This window comes from Mustela putorius, unplaced genomic scaffold (genome assembly GCF_011764305.1).
Source record: "Mustela putorius furo isolate JIRA1106 unplaced genomic scaffold, ASM1176430v1.1 tig00000585_pilon_pilon_pilon, whole genome shotgun sequence".
NCBI lineage: Eukaryota > Metazoa > Chordata > Mammalia > Carnivora > Mustelidae > Mustela > Mustela putorius.
Window position 1 is genome coordinate 9,491,420 of NW_025421424.1, and position 19,925 is coordinate 9,511,344.

The 19,925-nt window shown below is 56.0% G+C and overlaps 1 protein-coding gene across 1 annotated transcript; it reads left to right on the forward strand.

The window, feature by feature from the left end:
• Positions 1-302: 302 nt before the first annotated feature.
• Positions 303-15,997, forward strand: INKA2 (inka box actin regulator 2). The gene is made up of 2 exons (XM_004769777.3): positions 303-682; positions 11,212-15,997. The coding sequence occupies exons 1-2, from the start codon at positions 647-649 to the stop codon at positions 12,037-12,039; spliced, it is 864 nt and encodes a 287-aa protein (XP_004769834.1). The 5' UTR covers positions 303-646; the 3' UTR covers positions 12,040-15,997.
• The last annotated feature ends 3,928 nt before the right edge of the window (positions 15,998-19,925 follow it).

Sequence of the window (19,925 nt, forward strand, 5' to 3'; positions counted from 1 at the left end):
ACCCTACACTAGGAAGTGAAGTACACCCAAACTTCCAGACTTCCAGCACACTTCCAGAGTTCAAAAGGGCTGCTGATTGGCTGCTTGGCTGGAGGATGTTCCTTTTCTAATCGGAGTTTGGGAAACAAGGTTGAAAGAAACTAAGGCACTCGGCCTCTTACTGAGACCGCTACCCAGCGCCCGCGCGCATAAGACGGTGCTCTCTCTTTATGACAAACGGGGATCACGTGCTCTGTTGGGGGACGTCGGTACAGTCTGGCGTCACGATACCCCCCGCCGTGCTTACGCGGACCAGGTGTCACCCGGCCAGCCCCCAGTCGCAGCTGCCCTAGCCCCGTGCCTCTGCCCGCCGCAGGGTCCCCTAGCCGCCGCCCAGCCCGCGCCCCCGGTGCGCCCATCTCATTGGCTGAAGGCATCCCCCCTGAATTCTCATAGGCTGCCCCACTTTTCCTCCGCCCCCCGCACGGACCGCGCGCCGCCAGAGCCGGGGAAGCTGCTCTAAGTCCGGGCCTGGGCGCCGGGGCTCGGCTCTGCTCCGCGCTGCGAGAGGAGCGGGGCGCGGGGGCCCGGGACCGCTGTTCCCACCCGGGGACGCTCTTGCGGAGCCGAGCCCGGCAAATGGGCGCACGAGGAAGAGAGCAGGGAAATGGACTGCTATTTGCGCCGCCTCAAACAGGAGCTGGTAAGCGCGGCGCCGACGCCGGGGTCCGGGGGACTGCTCCGCCCGGACCGCACCTGGCCCCCGCCGCGGGCCGGGGAGCCGGGAGTGCGAGGGCGGAGGAAGGCCGGCGAGGAGGGGGCGGGCAGGCTGAGGGCAGGGCCTGTTCCGAGGGCAAGGGCCGCGAGGAAACTTGGAGCAAAGATTTGAGAGAGCGAGGCAGACACGAACGAGTGACGGAGACCGAGCGACCCAAACCCAGACTGAAATGCGCCCAGAGAAGGCGCGGCAGACACGGGGGGCGCACTCCCAGATGGGCGGCTGCTGGGACCGCTTGGGGTCTCCCCTCGGGGCTGGCTGGGCGCCGGGAGCAGGGCCGGGCGCTCGCGGGCCGGAGGGCGGCTGGGGACCGCTGGCTCGCGGGGAGCTGGCACCGCCTGGGGCCCCCAGCCCCGCCGGGCTTGGCAGAGCTGGCGCGGCTGCGGGGGCAGGCCGGGCCGGCTGTCTGCCTGGGCTTGTCTGCCAGCAGGGAGGGGGTGTTGGCAGCTGGAAGGGCGGGGGAGGGCCCCGCGCCGGAGGAGGGGCGCCGCCTGGCAGATCGCAAGCGGAGCTGCGGGGGCCCCGCCAGATGTCAGGGCTGGGCGTGGGGAGTGCGGAAGGAGCTTGCGGAGGCGAGGGGTGCAGGGGTCAGGAGAAGGAGCTGGGGCTGGGAACCGGGTATCACCCAAGTAGGGGAATGGGTGCCTCCAAAGCTCTGTTAGGTTGATTCTCACCGACTTGATATACCACCCCACCCTGTACACACACCTGCCATCTTTCTTGTTCCTGCAACCACCCGAATTCACGCAGTTATGCACGCCCTGCCCCACCTTGGCCCCCAGGCCCACCTTTCTCTCAATCCGATTCCCTCCTGTTCCTTTGCCTCTACCTCTTTTTGTTCCTTTTAGTTTCTCTTGGAGTGGACCTCTCCTCGGTCTCACTTTTCTCCCCTCTTCTTTCTTCCTTCTTTACAGAGCCAGGGGCACCCAGGCTCTCAACAGCAGACCTGGATCCGTGGCTCTCCAGATTCCATGACATCCTCTCCAGCTCCTGCAAACTCTACACTACCCCACCCCCACCCCTCCAAAGTTGGCAGCTGTATCTGGGGCCAGTTTGAGGGGAGGGAAGCTTGCAGAGCAGGTGTTCTCACTGATGCTTCCTGGTCAAGGCTCGCAGGCGCTCTTCCTGTCCCACTCCAGCGTCTGCCTTCTCAGGGCAATGGTCACTTCTCTGGAACTTCCTCTTCAAGCCCTTTTTGTGGTAACACTCAGATGGGAAAGTTATCCAGAGAAATGCTGCTTAGGTGTGGGACAGAATAGTCTCCACCCTGGCCCTTCCCATGCTGGTTCTCTCGTGCTTCCCGTGTCCATTTGGGATGGTCAGGCCCAGCCCACGCATATATAATTCTGACTCTTCCCATTCATTTGTCCAAGATCAGAAAGGTCAAGGTCATCACAGATCATGTCTGAAGTCATCACAGATCATGTCTGAAGTCCAAGGCCCATGTTGAAAAAAGAATCTAATAGAGTCCTCTTTTTATGCTTGGAATCTGGGACCACACCACCCACCTCAGGATCTGCCTTAATAGAGGGTTTGTGGGTGTTCCTGGCATAGGCTTGAATTTTAAAATCCTACTGATTTGCATTTTTTATAGCACCCTAGGTGGGAGGGGGTGAGGGGAGGAAGATAGTCTGAGGATGCCAGGAGAATAAAAAAAGGCAAATAGGAATCTGCACTGAACTGCGCTCCAGGTCTTGATTTGCACCCTCTCCTGCCAAGGACTTGAGCCCCCCAGTCCCCGCAAGGAGGAAGGGGAGAGGCTGAAGTCACCGAGCTCTCCATTAGCTTTCATTTGGCCCTTTGTCTGAGCAGCATCAGCCTTTGACTCTCTTGGAGAGGAAGCCAAATGCCTGGCCTGGGGCCCAGAATGACACTCAGATGGGAGAGCTCGGCACCCTCCCCCTCCCCCTTCCCTACCCCCATGCTGCCCTTCCTCCTCCCCCCCATGCCTGGCTGCCCAGAAATGAGACAGAGCAGTGACAGGCAGAGGTATTAGAGTTCCCTTTACTCCCCAACACCTCAGCCCAGTGCTTAGGTAGCTGAACAAAATCTCAGTGCCTCAGTTTCCCCAATGGGAATGAAGAAGAAAGTAGAGCTGAGTTAGCCCAGGCTCAGCCCTCTGGCTCCTCTGAGGACTGTGGGGATTGACTTCAGTGCAGCTTGGTTGTGACTAGGATAGGAAGAGTTTGTTTGTTTATACCCCAGGTCAGCAAGGGGGTGGGAAAGGCATACAGGCGTTTTATGTCATGAGCTTTTGAGGGTGGTGGCAGGCGGTGGGGCCTGTGTGTTTATTTCGGGCAGATTCTTCCCTGCCACTGAGGAGCACTGTGTGTTGCCTGGCTTTGCCTTAAGTTGGTATATGCCCAGGAATGCACACATGCAATACTGGTCAAGTTCTACATGCATTTATGCCAGCAAATCCCTTCAAGAAGTGTGTGTCCTACAGACACTGGGTAACTGGAGAAGGAAGCATTAACAAGTTGTGACATTATTTTTGTCAAGGGTGTTCTGGGTCCCCCTCCTGCACCCTGGCCCTGTCCTTGGCGCAGAAAATCTAGACAAGAAGAGTGTGTTCCTGAAAACCAAAGTGGCAGAATTTCTCAATTTCTCGGAGCAGAAAATTGCACTCTAACAAGTGAGCCCTGCGGGGAGGCAAAGTGTTTGGGAATCCTGGCTCAGTTAGGTTGATGCCTAGAGGACTGGCCCTTTCCTCCCTCCTGGAAGGGGACTGGGGTCCGTTTTAGGGATGAAATGAGGGCAGGAGAGTAGCAGCAGCTGACACACTTCTTTATTAGTATGAGGGGGTCGGGGCTGCCACAACTCAGCAGAGAACATACCTTTCTCCTCTCCAGCCACCAGAGAGGGGTCCTGCATGAACACAAGGCCTTGGGACCAGCTGTTCTTACACATTGCTCCCTTGAGGGCTTCCAACAAATGGGGGTAGACACAAGAACACAGAAGAAGCAGATGTAAGATGCTCACAGGCTGTTCCTCATGAGTCAATACCAGTGTAGAGCAAATAGAGTGTGCAAAGGCTGAGTGATGGGGGCTCATGAAGTCCAGCCAAGCCAGGAAGGCTTCCTGGAGGAGGGGAAGGTTGATGGAGGCTGATTCCTGGAATGCCTGTCCTAGCTGAGGCATGATGGAGCAGCAGAGGGACTTCTCTGGGGCTGGAGAAAGTCCTTCTAGGACAACTCAGTATTCCTAGAAGGCATTTATCTAGCCACTAGTGGCCACAAGTTCAAGAGGTTCTGACATGCAGAAGCAGACCAGGGCCTAAAGGCAAGATAAAAGAAAGTGACAGAAGAGATACAGTAGGAACAGCCTTCAGCTCTTGGGACCAAAGAGCAAATTTCCTGAGGCAGAAAAAAGCTTTTGCCAAGAATCTCCTAATGTCACCTCCTTTGATGTTTAGATCTAGGGTGAAGAACACGGTAGGGTCAGTGAGGGAGGAGTGTGACCGTGGGGCAGATTACTTAACTCCCTGTGCCTTGGTTTTCTCATCTGTAAAACAGGTTTTTAAAATTAAAACAAATTTTTTTAAGATTTTTATTTACTTATTTGAGAGAGAGAGAGAAAGCACAAGCTGGAAGAGGGGCAGAGGGAGAAGTAGGCTCCACTAGAGCAGGGAGCCCAATGTGGGGCTGGATCCCAGGACCTGGGGATCATGACCTGAGCCGAAGGCAGATGTTTAACTGGCTGAGCCACCCAGGTGTCTCTAAAGCAGGCTTTTTAAAATACCTGCTTTATAGAGCCACCGCGGAGATTAAATAGCGGCTATCTGTCCTTAGCACGTAACACAGTGCTAACTGTCCTGACAGATGGATCAGGCTGGTGTGCGTGAGTCACTTATTCACAGGACACATTAACTGAGCTCATCCAGTGTTTAAAGCACCTGACCAGACTCTAGCACCATGGTCACAAATACGAACAGACAGAGATCCTGCCTCCGAAGAACCCGCTGTTCAATCAGGGAAGTAATAATAATAACAACATGTGCTGACGTTAACCCTTATCCATACGCCAGGCATGTAATAGATTATGTCGTTTAATTGCCAAAGCAACTCAAAGAAGTTGTACTTCCATTATTCCCATTCCACAGATGAGACATGAGGTGGTCAAGTGACTTGGCCAAGGTCATAGAACTGGTAAGTGACAGAGCAAGGCTTCAAACCCAGCCATTCAGAAGGCAGAACTTCGACTCTTACCCAGTACGTGTAGGCATATGTTCAGTACAAAAATAGAGGCTGCCTGCTACATAGAGGCACAGGGGCAGTGCCCCGAGAAGGGGGGAATTATCTCCAGCCAGGGTATCAGGGAAAACTCTGTAGAGAGGGAGTATTTGAGCTTGACCTTGAGGGATCAGCAGGGAGGTGACCAGGAGAAAAACAGCATTCCAGGCAGACAATGAAGCAACAGGAACGAAAAGCACCGATGGAAAGGGAGGGATGTTTGAAGATGACAGAAGCTTTAGCTAGGACATAGGGTACGTGCAGAGGAACAGTGAGCAACAGGGCTGAGAGTGTTGTTGTGAATAGCCTATGGGGGCCTTGAGTGCCGTGCTAAACAGCCTGCCCTTCTCTGTGGGCTTTGGGAGAAGCAGGATGAAAGTCGGGCTCTGGCATCTAAGAGGTGTGTGGTATGGGGTGGAGGGGAGGGGGGAGGAACCCGAGGCAGGAGGCTGGGTTAGGTGGTGATCGCAGAGCCCATCCAGGGGAGTAGGAAGGCCTGAACTGGAAAAGGAGAAAAGGAAGGTAGCTTCTGGAGGTTGTGAGTGGACTGCCTGCAGTGGAGAGGAGCTCAAGCTGGTCAGGGGAGGCGGCATTGGGACCCTCTCTTCACATGTCTGCCTCTTGCCCGAGCCGATGGCCCCCTGTAGATGGTTCAGCCGAGAGTGGGCTCATCCATTTCACACTTCCTTCATTCTCTACCCTCCGCCCTCCTCCAGCTTTTGGCACAGTTTCTTCTTTACCTTCCTGTTGCTCATTGCAGCCAAGAACAGGGGACTGTGAAGGTCCCTATTCACTGGCCTGGAGAATGGGCCACTTGGCAAAAGCAGGGCTTTTCCCATTTCCGGCCCTGAACCTCCTTGTAGCTTCCAGAGGGACTGAAAGGATCTGTGTGGGGGTCTTGTGAGTCATGGGGGTGGGGGGAGTGAGGCAGGGCGCACTGCCAGGTCCACGGGCAAAGCCGGAGCCTGTGTCAAAGGATTCCGGCTGAGCTGGGAGAGGGCGTGAGATGGACGGTTGGAGGGCACAGCTGTGGGATCCATCAGGGGCCTAGGAGAGGGCTTGGGAAGGTTGCCGAGGATGCGGGTGTCACTTTCCCATCGCCACGCCTCCCATATCATAAAAGGCCCAGCGAGCGCCAAGGGGGATGGTGCTGTTCATGGGCAGCTGACCTAGCCCTGGAGGGCACAATGCTGCAGGTCAAGGATGGTGGGGTCTACTTGCTAGGGATGTCTTCCCCTTCAGCTCCAGACAGACGGCCCTTCTTCCTTCAGATGATTCAGTGAAGAGGCGCCGTCAGGGGAAAGCAGCTGAATTGGGTCTTGGAGCCCCTCCAAGGCTTCGTGCGCTTCCTCCCCAAGGGATGATAATGTGCTTTGCATGTCACGTTGACTACCCTGGTTTTTTCTCACAACAGCCCCACGGGGCTGAGAAGCCACATCATGATGGCACAAGGAGCCCATGGGCCTGGAGTAAGAGGGCCAGGCTTGGGGTTCCAGTCCTCCCATGAAGATGCCTCAAACCCCGGGCCACAGATCCGCCTTTGCACCGGAGGCCCTCTGGGTGACATTACGCGAGGCTTCGATGAAAACCTTGTAGTTTTAGGTAGTCACCATCTGTTTATGACAAGTATATGCATTTTGTATAAGTTCCTGCCTAAAGACAGTTTATTTAGATGAACAGATGTACGTGTGCCATCAAGTAGGGAAGGAGTTCCTACACGGATGTGGTGAAAACCGTGGAGGCAGTCTAGGGAAGGACGTCGGTGGAGAGAATGAGCATCTCAGATCCCGTTTCTCACTCCGTACCGTGGGGTCCCCAGTCTGCCAGAGTAACTGTGGGGGTCCGACGAGGCGGGAGGAAAGAGCGTGTCACTTGGCGGCCGGCTGGACCCCTCTGAGCTACGCAGCTTGGATCCCGTGCGGGGTGCCCAGGGGCCATCCAGCTCTCACACACAGAAAGAGTGAACGGCATCGGGAGACACTGAAGCGTGAGGTGAAGAAAACTTTGAGGGGACGCCTGGGTGGCTTAGTTGGTTAAAGCACCTGCCTTTGGCTTAGGTCATGATTCCAGTGTCCTGGGATCAGGTCCCAAGTCGGGCTCCTTGCTCGGTGGGGAATCTGCTTCTCCTTCTGTCTGCTGCTCCCCCTGCTTATGCTCGCTCGCTCTCTCTCTCTCTCACTGACAAATGAATAAATGAAAGAAAAGTTTTAGGATGAAACATTTTGAAGCCCTGGAAGTGTCAGGAGGCAGGAGATGGCTGGTGAGGGTACAGGGTCTTGCAAGGAGGGTGGTGAGACCTTCACGATCTTTCTCAGCAAGGAGAGCCCCACCCATCTCTGGGGTATGCTGTTAGGGGTAGTATGTCCGATGGTGGAGCAGGTCCGCTCTGGCATGTGTGCGCGTCAGCGAGCATGACTAGGGGTGGACAGAAGGCAGGCTGCTAGGTCCACTCTCGCTCAGACTAACCAGAACCAACTAGACCCTCTAAGGACTTTTCCAACTGGTCCCTGAGGACAAGCTGGGCAGGATTGCGTCCCTGTCGTGAGCAAGGACCTGAGGCTTTGGCACTGGGAGGCCAGAGAGGAACTCAGCCCCCGCAGTCTGGGGATTGGGATTTAGTGTCGATAATATCTAGTTGGGACCTTCTCTGATTTGGCCCCTCTCCTTTGCTCCTAGCCCACACTGCTCCCTCTTGTGTTCCCGAGGCAAGAGAAACCCTGGGATCTGAGAAGGTCCCACGCCCCAGAAGAAGACAGTAGCTTGCCCTCTGGCTCTTTCTCCCTGGGTGACATCATTCCCCTTGGGGCTGGGAAAGGCAGCTTGCTCTCGGTCAAGACCCAGCTGATGCTCAGGCCTCCCCACTTCCCCTGACCCTCCCCACTTCCCACACTTCCTTCTCCTCTGGTCTTCCCTCTCACAGCTGCCTTCTGCCCTCAGTGTCAGCACTGTGGCTGGCCAACCAAGCCGTCCTGAGAATGGACAAGAGGATGTGGGGCTTCCCTTTCCTTCTCCGGTTCTCCCTCTGTGGGGGGCAGGGGTGGGGCAGAAGAGACAGGACAAGAGACGTGTTTCTCCTTGATCGGACCGGGTAGATGAATGGAGTCCTATTATTGCTACGTGTTAAGCTCCACTGAGGAAGAAGTGTTCTGGACGTTCTTAGGAAGTCTTACAATAACCCACCAGAACTCACCTCCAAGCCTCATCTGACCAGAGCTGTATGAGGCAGAAACTCTTATTCCCATGTGGAAGAACAGAGAAACCGAAAAACAATTTAAATAGCCTGTCCAGGTCACACAGGTTCTACTATGTGGCCGAGCTGGGATTTGAACCCTGTGCCATCTGTCTCTGGAATCCAAGACCTTAACCAGTGCAGAGTATGGTTTTCCATAGGGGTAAAATTTCACCTCCTGTTCATTTAAATGGGGCCTCTGTTTTATGGGCAGGCCCGAATTCATACATACGCAGACATTCATTCTCACTGGAAAACCGTACAAAATGTCAGCATTATTTCTTTGGGATTTTTCCATACTGGAAGAGATTGAATGGGGTCATTTCATTCCTCCCACTGCCTCTGACCTGGACTGCATTCCAGCCTTCTGGAGGGAAGCCTGCAAGCTCAGAGTCCTGGCCCAGTTGGTGAAATGAAGCCCTGAACCACATCCCTGACTTGCCCCCCTGTGGAGTATGTTACTGCCTGAGGGCAGCAGGGCTGGGGAGATGACTTGGGACGTTCAGGGGTATTCACTCTGTTTTCTGGGTATATGGCAGCGGCAAGATGCTAGCTAGGTTCTGGGGAGACCTAACCGTGTGTAGATCTCCACCCCTGCCCTCGATGGTAGATGCTCAATGAATGTTTCGAGAACAACTGAGCCTTTACCCATATGAGGATGCCAGGGCGGGGAGGAGAGAGCACTCGAGGGAAGGACATTTGAGTTGTGTCCCTGAAAAGGTTCTGACAGCACTGTGGGGGACAGAGAGATACTTCTGAGTGACATGATCACAGGAGCGTGCTGGGAAGACTGATCTGGTGGCCGGAAGACCTTCCAGGCGGCTTCTGCGTTCCAGGAGACAGAAAAGCAGATGTGAGGCATCTGGGGACAGGAATAGGGGCACTGGGTGGAACAGCCAAAAGGGACTCTGACATCCCGGTTGGGGTGAGGAGGAAAAGGGTATGAAGGAGGGGGCAGAAAAAGGGAAGTCAGAGAAGCAGTCTGCAGTTGGAGACCTGGAGGAGTTTGGTTTGAGGCTTAGGGTCTGCTTGGACTCTGCCCTGGGTGCTCCCAGATGCTCCAGAAGGAGAAGGAGCCAGGAGGCTGGAAGCCAAAGAGGTCAGAGCAAGGGGCCATCGGCAAGCACGGCCACCTCCCACGCTGCATCTCTCACTGCTGTCGCCGCCACTCAAACGGAGAATTGCTCGCCAGGGCAATCTGGCAAATCCCAGGGTTGCCAGCAGGGACAGTTAGTCCTCTGGGCATCAGTGCTGCTGGCTCAGGAGAGCCCGGTGGGGTGCCCTGCCCCCGCCAGGGCTGAGTTGGACAGGGGAGGGCTTGACCCAGAGCCTAAGAGGGTCAGCTGCCAGTGCTGTCCTGAGCGCCTCTGCCCCTCTGCGCCCAATCCCTCCAGCTCTCCGCCCCTTGGGCTTAGTTCTGTGCATTAGGACCAGGCTGGGAGGTAAGACGATCCCAGCAGGTCTCTGGGGGGCTTAAGAAACAGATGGTCCCCTCACGTGAAGGCTGCTGTTGGTAACATGAGCAGATCTGGGGAGGGAGCTGGCGGGACCAAGGCAGCTTGGACTGTGAATGTTATCAGACCACGCATCCCCTGCCCAGCCTCCAATCTCGGCCCTCACCCAAGTCAGCCTCTCAGTCCCTTCCAGCTGGCACCTGGGACCCGGGCCTTAGACGCCCACAAAGGGACAGGGGAGCTGGCCTCCGGTGTCCCCACTCTTGGCCCGAGCCTTGGAGCCAGTTGAGCTGAGAAGGCAGGAAGAGCACGGGAGCCAAGTCTAAGAGCAGCTGAGGGAGGACAGGTGTCCAGAGGGCAGAGAAGGGATGGGAAGAGCGGTGGGAAGCCAGCTCTCTCTCCTGACTGGCCAGATGTGCATGGCAGTGAAAGGAAGCCCCCAGCCTACCCTTTATCTTTGGGAATCTGAGCTCCTTCTCTTGCCCTCATGTCCCTTTCCACCCTTCTCCACTGCCTCGGGGAGGACAGAGTAGCCTCAAAGCCCAGCTCCCCAGCCCCACCATCTTGAAGCAGGCTTGGTCATCTAGTTAGGGTCAGAACATTTGGAGTGAGGCGTCCTGTGTTGGAGTCCCAGCAGCATGAGCTGGACGTGCGTGACTTTGGGCAGGTTACTTCACACACACACACACACACACACCCCCAAGGGCTAACTTGTTAAAATGAGAGCAGTAATAGCAAACTCATAGGGTTTATATGAAGATCCAAAGAGGTGACAGGTCTAGAACACTTAGCTCAATTCCTGTTACATAGTAAAGTCTTGCAAACCATCGTGGCCATCATCATTGTCATCATCTCGGGGAGGCTCGGGGAGAAGAGGACACAGTACATGAAAGGACAAGGATGGCCACCACGACCGCGTGCTCCCCTCGAACTGGTCTCAGGTCCACCGCTTACGTCTAGGTGACCTTGAGCAACTTCCGTGCCTCTTCTTCCTCATCTGTAACTTGGCAACAAGACCAGTCCCTACCTCACAGATTCGTTGTTGAGATTAAAGACAGATCAGCTGGGGGGGCCTGGGTGGCTCAGTCAGTGAAGCATCTGCCTTCGGCTCAGGTCATGATCCCGGGGTCCTGGGATCGAGCCCCTGCATCGAGGCGCCCTGCTCCATGGGGTTGTCTGCTTCTCCCTCTCCCACTCCTTCTGTGCTCTCCCTCTTTCTCAAGTCAATAAATAAATAAAAATTTTTTCTTTAAGACAGCTTAACTGACCCATGTGTATCTATATTCACAAATCTGTGACTGAGGACAGCGTCTGCCTTAGCATGCTCGCTGCCGTTCATCCTTCTGTTCTCCAGCCGTGTCCGCGCTAAGATTCCTCCTCTCCCGGCTCCGAGCTGCTCTGCACTGGGCCCGGTGGAGGTGGGGTCAGTGGGCGGCGGTACATGTGTGGGCAGTGGGGGTCTAGGTTCCGGCCCGTGAAGGGCAGCCCTTCCCCCAGCCCCCGCGGCTCACGGGCCTGCACTTTCCCTCTCGCCTGCAGATGTCCATGAAGGAGGTGGGTGATGGCCTCCAGGATCAGATGAACAGCATGATGGGGGCACTGCAAGAACTGAAGCTTCTCCAGGTGCAGGCGGCACTGGAACAGCTGGAGATCTCCGGAGGGAGTCCGGCCCGGGGCTGTGCGGAAAGCCCCCAGACGCAGCCCGAGCCCCCTCCATGGGAGGGTGGCAGAGGCCCTGCCAGGCCTTCAGCCTGCTCCCCTTCCAACCAACCTTCTCTGAGCGCCAAGTGTACATCCCAGAGGAGTGTCTGCGGGCGGGATCTGGACCCCCTGGCCAGGGCACAGCTACCAGAGCATGGAAGCGGGGCCCGGCCGGGGCCAGAGCCGGTGGAACCGGAAGACTGGACCTCCACGTTGATGTCCCGGGGCCGAAACCGCCAACCTCTGGTGCTGGGCGACAACGTTTTTGCGGACCTCGTGGGCAACTGGTTGGACTTGCCAGAACTGGAGAAGGGTGGGGAGAAAGGAGAGGCGGGGGAGCCCAAAGGGGAGAAGGGCCCGCCCCGGGAGCTGGGCCGCAGGTTTGCCCTCACGGCAAACATCTTTAGGAAATTCTTGCGCAGTGTGCGGCCTGACCGAGACAGGCTGCTGAAGGAGAAGCCGGGCTGGGTGACGCCCACGGCCTCGGAGCCCAGGGCAGCCCGCTCACACAAAGTCAAGAAGCGGAGCCATTCCAAGGGCTCTGGACGTTTCCCTTTCTCAGGCCCTGCAGAGCCCAGAAGGGGGGAAAGTCCTTCCACAAGCTGCCCCAAGGCCCTGGAACCCTCACCTTCTGGCTTTGATATTAACACAGCTGTTTGGGTCTGAGTCCTAGAGACAGAAAGTTGACTGAACCCAACGGGCCCAGGTGTCAGTGCTGGGCCCTGGGAAGATGCCATGTGGGCACTGTGGCTTTCAAAAGCCTGACTCCGAGTTCCTTTCCTTGAGAAAGGAGGGAGAAGCAGCAAGAGTGTCTGGAGTAGGGCTGACAGGTGTGTGGCTGAGAGAGGCCGTGGTGGGGGCTGGCTGGTGGGAGGGGAGGGCTCCTAGACTGAAAGAGAGACACAGAGAGAGAGAGACAAGTGCTCACTTTGGGGCTGCAGGTGACAATGACTGGCAGGGAGAGGAGACCAGGCAATCCTGACATTCCTTCAGGGCCCCCAAAGACCTCAGCTGAACATTCTGTTTGGATCAGGGCACTGGGGTCTCAGGCTTCCCCAAAGAGGCCCCCAGTAAAGACCTATCTTTTGTGGTCTCACCCTTATAACCATTGGCTTCCTTGGCGAAGCACTGCCCCAGGCACAGGCATGAAATCCAGGCCCTGCTGGAACTGGGATCAATAGAGAGGAACCTCCCCCCCCCCCCTGTTGCCTAAATTTAAGATTTCAGCCCATTCAGCCCGGTCCTGACAAATGGGCTGAATAAGGAGTGTACCTATAGGAGGGCTTGAGATAGCCCCATGTTTTTTCAAAAGCACAGGAAAGATACTGGTAAAGCACTTTAAATGTTGGAAAGCCTTTTCATATCCACTGTCTCCTTTGGAGTAAGCAAGGAGGGCAGTTATTATCCCATTTTCCAGGGAAGGAAGCCAGCCTTGATATGCCACCTGCGGGCAGGAGGCAGGCCAGTGCAGGGCTGGCCGGAAGGGCAGCCGCTGGGCCTTGGAGTCCCACGCGCGCCTTCCCCAGCACCCCGCCTCCAGCACCAAACCCGCATTTGGACACAGCCCACGGAGGTCCCCCAGCAAGGCGAAGGTGCGCCCCGTCGAATCGCGCCCTTAGTTTTGGATTCCTAGCCTCATCTCCGCGGCCTCCCTCCGTCCTGGACGCGGAGGCCCCCGTCTCGCCGGACCAGACCGCCGGCGGCGGCGGCGGCAAAGGGGAAGGGCAGGGCGGGCGGCAGCTCCGCTCCGAGCCCGCCCGGGGCGCCTAGAGTTTTCCTGGAGGGGCGCACGTGGCCCTCCGCGCTCCCCGGGGAGCTGCCGGGCTCCCAGCCCGCCGGGAACGCCCGCTGGCTGGGAAGAGACAATGTGGCTCTCTGTTTGGGCCGGGCCCGCCCTGCAAGCCCTCCCTTCGCCCCTCCCAGCTGAGCTCCCCTCCGCCTGATGGGGGGTGACAGCTGCAATTAGAGGCAAGCCGCCTTCCCGCCCTCGGAGCATTAACAGCAAATTGGAGGAGAAAAATAACAAGAAAGGCTCTTCCTGCATCCTGGACCCCTGGAGACTGAGATGGAGGAGGGAGGAGGCTTAGGACAGCAGCTCCACCGCTGGGGTCGGGGCCAGTGAGGGCCACTCTCAGATCCCCACTCAATCCCATGGGAGATGCTTAGTTCTTGGTGGCGGAGGCTACCAGACAGAAGGTGCTATTTTTATTTATTTTCTCCAGTGCTCGCTTTTTGCCAGGCAGTGTGCAGAACCATGCCTTTCAAACTGCAGAATGACCCTCTGAAGGGTTGCCTTCCCAGTAGATGGGTGGAAGCCCTTAGGGGTCATCCAGGCTCCCCAGATGGGGCTTTTTTAGAGAATGGAAGAACCACGATTTGAAACAGGATTGTCCAGCTGCAAAACGGCCTTTTCTACTCTCCCTGGAGTTTGCCGGGTGAGCCAGCCCTTTCTGGAAGAGCGAGACCCTGCTTATCCTTCTTGTCTCCCCAGGAAACTGGGGGAGTTCAGTGCTGGGGGAAAGCCCACCAGTTGTGGCTGCCTTGCTGGGGGTGGGGCGGTGCGTGTGGGTTCAAGTGTGTGTGTGTGTGTGTGTGTGTGTGAGAGAGAGAGAGAGAGAGAGAGAAGATTCTTCCCACTGGGCCGTGGTGAAGTCACCGAGCTCTCCATCCAGAATGATTCCACAGGAAACCAGGTCCCCTCTTGGCCATTCATCTGTGACTCATCTGTTCTGTGGAAGGGTCATCACAATCCAGACCCATTTAACAAAACTTTGTTGAACATCTCCCAATGCCAGGCACTGAGACAGGACCTAAAAGCAGCAAGGAATAGGACCCGGCTCCCAGCCCAAGGGGTTCAGTGAGAAGAAGCAACTCCCAACCCATCGGTTGGCCAGAAGGGTTCCAAGGGCATGACAACTCACTTTAACTCGGAGCCAGAACAAAACAGGAGTGACATTTGCCGCCAACAGAACTCACAGGCATCAGGCACCCGCCGTCTTCGCATTCTTATTTCCTTCTCAACCACACTCTGGGAGTGGCTGCTGGTCCTCTCACTGTACATGGAGATGCTCAGAGAAGTCGAGCAACTTGCCCAAGGTCACCGCAGCAGAGCTGGGATTGAAACGGTCCCGATGGACTTCCAGCCTTGTGTTTTTCTCACTATCCCATGAAGTGTCCCTTTCTGCTCCAAAAGCCAAGTCAAGAGGAACAACAACAAAACCTGTCCTCCCCATATTATCCATGCATGGATAATAAATGGAATGCTCACTGTCCGTGGGGGGAATTCTGCCCTGGTCTTGACTGGGCTGGTGTAATGCCCTCATCACGAGGTCATGCTTTGCTAATGAAAGGCTATGGCCAGTTCATTTACACACACACACACACACACCACCACCACCACCACCACCACCACCACCACCACCTTTTCCTTTTCCTTCTTTTTCTGGGCTTTTGTTGTGACAGGATGGAGACTGTATTTCACTGAAGCTGAGGGGAGAGGTGAATGGGAGTGCCTGGGACCTAAGTGATGCAGGGAGGTGTAGGGGTGGGGAGCAGCCGGATGAGGGGGAGGTAGTGGAAGCAGAGGGAAACTGACAGCTTCATTCTGCCCCTGGGGCTCATTTTATGGTTAATTAGGACATGCAAATAAGCTGGAAGCTCATTTAATACTCTCCCTGGCATGGAGCCCCGCCTCACACCTGGCCCACTTCCCTGGCAGGTACAGGGCCCCCCTGATTGGCCCAGGCATCTGCTCAGGCCTCCACCTGCTTCTCTGTGGCTCTGTGGCCAGAGCGTGTCTCTAGATGTTCCCTTAAGCAGGAGCTGGAAGAGTCTTTGCTGGGCCTGCCTGCTTTCCCTCCTTCTCTTCTCTTCCCAACCCTTCAGGGCTGGGATCCTCTTTCCCAGAGGGCCCCCTAAGCACATCCCCTGTACCCACCCCTCAGGTTGAGACCTGAACCCAAACTTCAGAGGAATAGAGACCTGGTTTGGCTCTGTCCCCATGACATCCCCCTGGCTCCCCGCTAGGGAGGGGGCACCCCATCTTTCCCAAGTCACCCATTTCCTACAGGGCTTCCATAAAAGCAAAATCACAGCTTGTGACTTTGGGGAACAGGGGCCTATCTCCAGCTTTCAACGCACCTCAGGTCCCCCACACCCCCGCAAAGCAGTTAAGTCACTTCTGCCAGTACCTTGGAATAAGCACTGGATGAAGTGTCCAACAGGACAGGAGACCCATTTCTGTCCCTGTCAGCTTGAGGATGTCGCTTGATCTCTCTGATCCTCATTTGTCTTGTCGATGCCATGGGGATAATGGAGGGCTGCTGCAGATTTAGAAAATGTAACACACCATCTAGAACACAGCAGAAGCTCTCACTGGACAGCCTGACCTTTGGTTTAGGCACTAACCATGTGAACCAGAGCTAAACCATTGAAAATGACAAAAACAAAAACTTTCACTGGGGCTTGGTTTCCTCTTCTGAGTGTACCCTGACCCTATTACCTCACCAGACTATAGCAAGGATCAGAGAAGACAGGTTTCTCTATTGTCTTCTCTACAATGTTTTTGTACGTGGTAAAAATACAAGCCAGGTGGGCTGTTATTTGCCAAAGGACAAGCAATTTACACTCTCTCATAGAGGATTGTGTGTGGGGGGTGTGTGTGGAGAGGGCAGCAGGCGGGGGGTAGGGGGGTGAGCACAGAAATGGTGCTTGAGGACCCCGATGCCGGAGGATGGGCTCTAGAGGACACTGACACCCCTCTGTCTTTCACAGTCCCTCTGTCCCTAGCTGTCCCTCACAGTCAACCCACAAGCCCTCACATTTCTGGCAAGCACTAGAGAGTTGAATGAGCCAAGTTCTGGAGGCTTTGAGAAGAATCCAGCCCCTGATCTGCTCTCTGCTCTTTAAGGCCTTGGTCCCTAGAGTCCCTGCCAAGCTCCACACCTCATCCCCTACCATCCCCCCAGTCACCCCGGGGGGACTAATGGCTTCAAGGGGCTAGTGGCTGTCCTGCTAAGGTCCACTCCCCTTGAGAGGGCCAGAGGTTCCCTGAAACCCTCTGTCACAGGAAGTCTCAAAGCTCGGGATGGTGCTCATGGAGGAAGGACCTAGTAGATCCAGGGGATGAGGCAAGATAAGGACCTCAGACTGTAGTTACCCCCTTGGTACCATTTTCCTTTTTTTTTTACTTTTATTTTTAAACTAAGCTTTACACTCAATGTGGGGTTTGAACTCAGGACCCTGAGATCCAGAGTGGCACTGTCTATTGACTGAGCCAGCCAGGTGTCCCAGACAGCAGTCCCCCCACCCCTGTAGTAGTATTAGGATGTCCCTGCCCGCCTCTTGCTTCCTCTACCCAAGACTGTAAAACGAAGAGGATGAGAACTCTCCCAGATTCACTCTGAATTTGACAAAGGACTTCGTACCTGCTTTTCTCTCCCTGCCCGTCAAGCATCTGGACAGGCCCTCTGCCCACAGCCTCCAAGCTCCAGAAGAACTCCCCCCAAATCCTGCCGCATGCACACCCAGGGGTCACAGTGAAGTTAGTCTTGGCAGTGTCCCTGAAACATCTCAGAGTCTGCATTCTGTCCCCTCCTGAGCCCTCCTCTTTCTTCCTCCCCTTCTAGGTAGGGGCCCTGCCCCCCCTACCACCAGCTCTCTGAAGGAGAGAATCTGTATTTCTGGTCAGAGACAGGCCTCTGAGGAACTGTGAGGCAGGGAGCCCTTTTGGGGGTGCCTACCCCTCAATGCAGTGCTCGGGGCAATCACAGTCTGACAAGGGACTGCACTACTAGTTTTTGCTGCCTTTTGGCGGGGCCTGGGTGCAGGAGGGAGCAGGCTCTGCCTCCACGTACTGAGGCCACAGCTGCTGCCTTCCCTGGCTTCCACTCCACAGAATCCATTCTCCCTAGATCTGCCCCGCTGGGCACGGCGCCCCAGCTGACCAACTGCCCCATTCCAGGGATCTAGGAATCACTGCCCCAAATCACCTCTGGTCTGCTTGGCCCCTCCACCCTCTCCTGACCACGACCCAGCTCCGGGCTGTCCTCTCTCCTCTTCCTGCCCTCTCCAGTCCCAGAAAGAAGCCCGCTGGCCGCCTCCAGCTGGTCAGGAAGGGCTGGTTCAGACACAGCAGGGGCCACCTACACCCTGCCCGAGGCTGCCTGGTGGCCCTCAGGGGCACCACTTGTTGGGAGGTGGGGTGTCTGACTCCCAGGGAAGACCGGAAGGACCGGTCCCAGGACTCTTCCCAGGACTCCCAGGGAAGAGTCCTGGAAGAGTCCTGGGACCGGTGGCTGCGACCGCAGCCCATGGACTGCCCATGGGAGGGGAGCACAGGGGAACAGAAGGAAATGTCTTCTTCCTCACTTGGCCTCCCCTTCCTAGGTGTCTGGAGACCCAGCCCTGCCCACTCAGACCCGGGGGGGACTTGCTCCTTGATCCCCTAGGGAGGTGTGCTACTCAGTGCTCCAAGTGTGGGCTCTTTGCCTCTAGGTCCTTCCATGGGTTGTTTAATGGGCCCCACCTCTGTGAAGCCCTCCCCAGGCACCGCATCTGTGCCTGTACACCCAACCACGGGACCCACTTTTCAATTGCTCTTGTGCATGTTCATCTTCCCCTCTGGATCGTGAGCCCCTCCAGGGTGGCAAGGACTCATTACTCATTTCTGTACCTCCAGGACCGAGCACAGGGCTCTCAGTTTGTTTGTGACCTCTCGACGTTGGGGTGAGCCCTCTGATGTGCCCGGCTGCCCCCAAGACTCACTTCCAGGACAGCTGACAAACTCCTTCCTAGCCCTGTCTCCAAGCTGGGGTGCAGTCCCCTCTGTGCCACCTGTTAGCTGCCTTGGCCAGTTCTGTTCTCCCGCAGGCTGCCTGGGGGACTGCCGTGCCACTGAGCTTCCCAGAGCTCGGGCCCTTCAGATGGCAACCACAGCCGCTTCTCTCCCAGGCCTGCTCCAGCCCCAGTGGCTCCCCCTTCCCGCCTGCGCCCTCTCCACCGGTCTTGCCAACCGGGCTCATCTCCTCGTCCGTTTTGGCAACGACCTCTGGCCCCGGCCTTCCTCTGCCAGAGTTTTTCCCTAACTTGCCTCGCCAGGGATCCCCACCCCTCCTGGGGACATTGAGTCTGCTAGATTCTCCTTCACCCATTGTGATTATGGAGGGTCAGTCAGGGCGAGGCAACGGGGAAGGAAGTTGAGAGTTGGGCGTTCAGGCCTCCTACCTCCAACCCTGCCACTGGCCACACTCCAGGCATTGTCTCCGGGGGACTGAGCTGCCCACAAGGCAGCATTTGTAGTCATTGGTGTAAAGTGGTGGGAAAGGGGAGGGTAGGAGGCATAAATTTTTTTTTTAAGCAAACAAAACAAAACAAACAAACAAACAAACAAAAAACCCAAAAAACCAACAGAGATTCCTCCCAGTGGGCCAAGTGTAGCACCTGAAATTAGATGAACTCCACCTGGGAGCTTGGCCCCAGAAAGCCGGAAGGCCTGTGAGCACTCGCTTGAAGCCTGCTCTGCACACTGCGACAGTGCAGGAGCGGCCCAAGGAGCCGGCTCTTTATCAAAGGGAGCACCCAGCCAGACTGACTTAGGCAGGTGTTAGAATCTCTGGTCTGAGGTTCCAAGCATCTGTTAATGTAAGTCCATTTATATAGCAGGAAATAAGGGGTTAGGCCCTGCATCTGAGATTTCAAGGGCCTAAAGAATCCCAGATCCTCTGGCCTTGGCTTCGGGACCCTGCTGGGAGTGTGGGGATCAGATACCTCCTTCAAACTTTTCCATTAAATGTATCCCCTCCTGGGAAAAGCAGGCAGAGCCCAGTGCCTGTGCCACAATTCCATGCCCCATTTTCTCAGCTGGGAAGGCTGCATGGTTATCACCCCCTTAATCCCGGTGGCTCCTTCAAATTCCCCAACCACCCACCTGGGGATACTGGTGATGCCAGGGAAAAGGTGGACAGGGGCTACAGTGTGGCCTGTGTCTTTCCTCTCAGCCACAAGGGGAGGCCTGGATGATGGGACCTGGCAGCTACCCAGTAAGGAAAAGAGCCCCCTTCCTAGACTTCTCTGTCACTGGTGGATTCGGAGGGAAGGGCTGGGAGGGCCAGAGTCGGCTGTCTCCCACTGGGAGCTAAGAGCAGGGAGAGGAAAACTTGGGAGGGTGTGAGAGTGAGACTGAGAGTTGCTGCCTGCCCTTGAGAGACCAAAAGACCTAAAGGGAGCAGAATCGTGTAAGGTAGAGCAGAGCAATGGAGTTAATAAAGGACATTTTACTCTTCAATCCTGTTTAATATCTTTGCATGCCAGAGGATTAATGCTGGTTCCCTTCTAAGTTGAGCTTCTGTTTGCAAAGGATCATGAACATGACTCGGACCAGCTTCAGTAGAGATGGGGAAAAAGAATTGAGAAATGGAGACTGGAGAGACCATTTGCCCATGGGGAGTCACTCTTGCAACGCTGGCATTTTTGCCCACCTCCCTTCTGAAATTTCCCCATCCCCACATTCTCTGTAACCACTGGATGAGCCGCCAGGCCCTATTTTCCTAGCT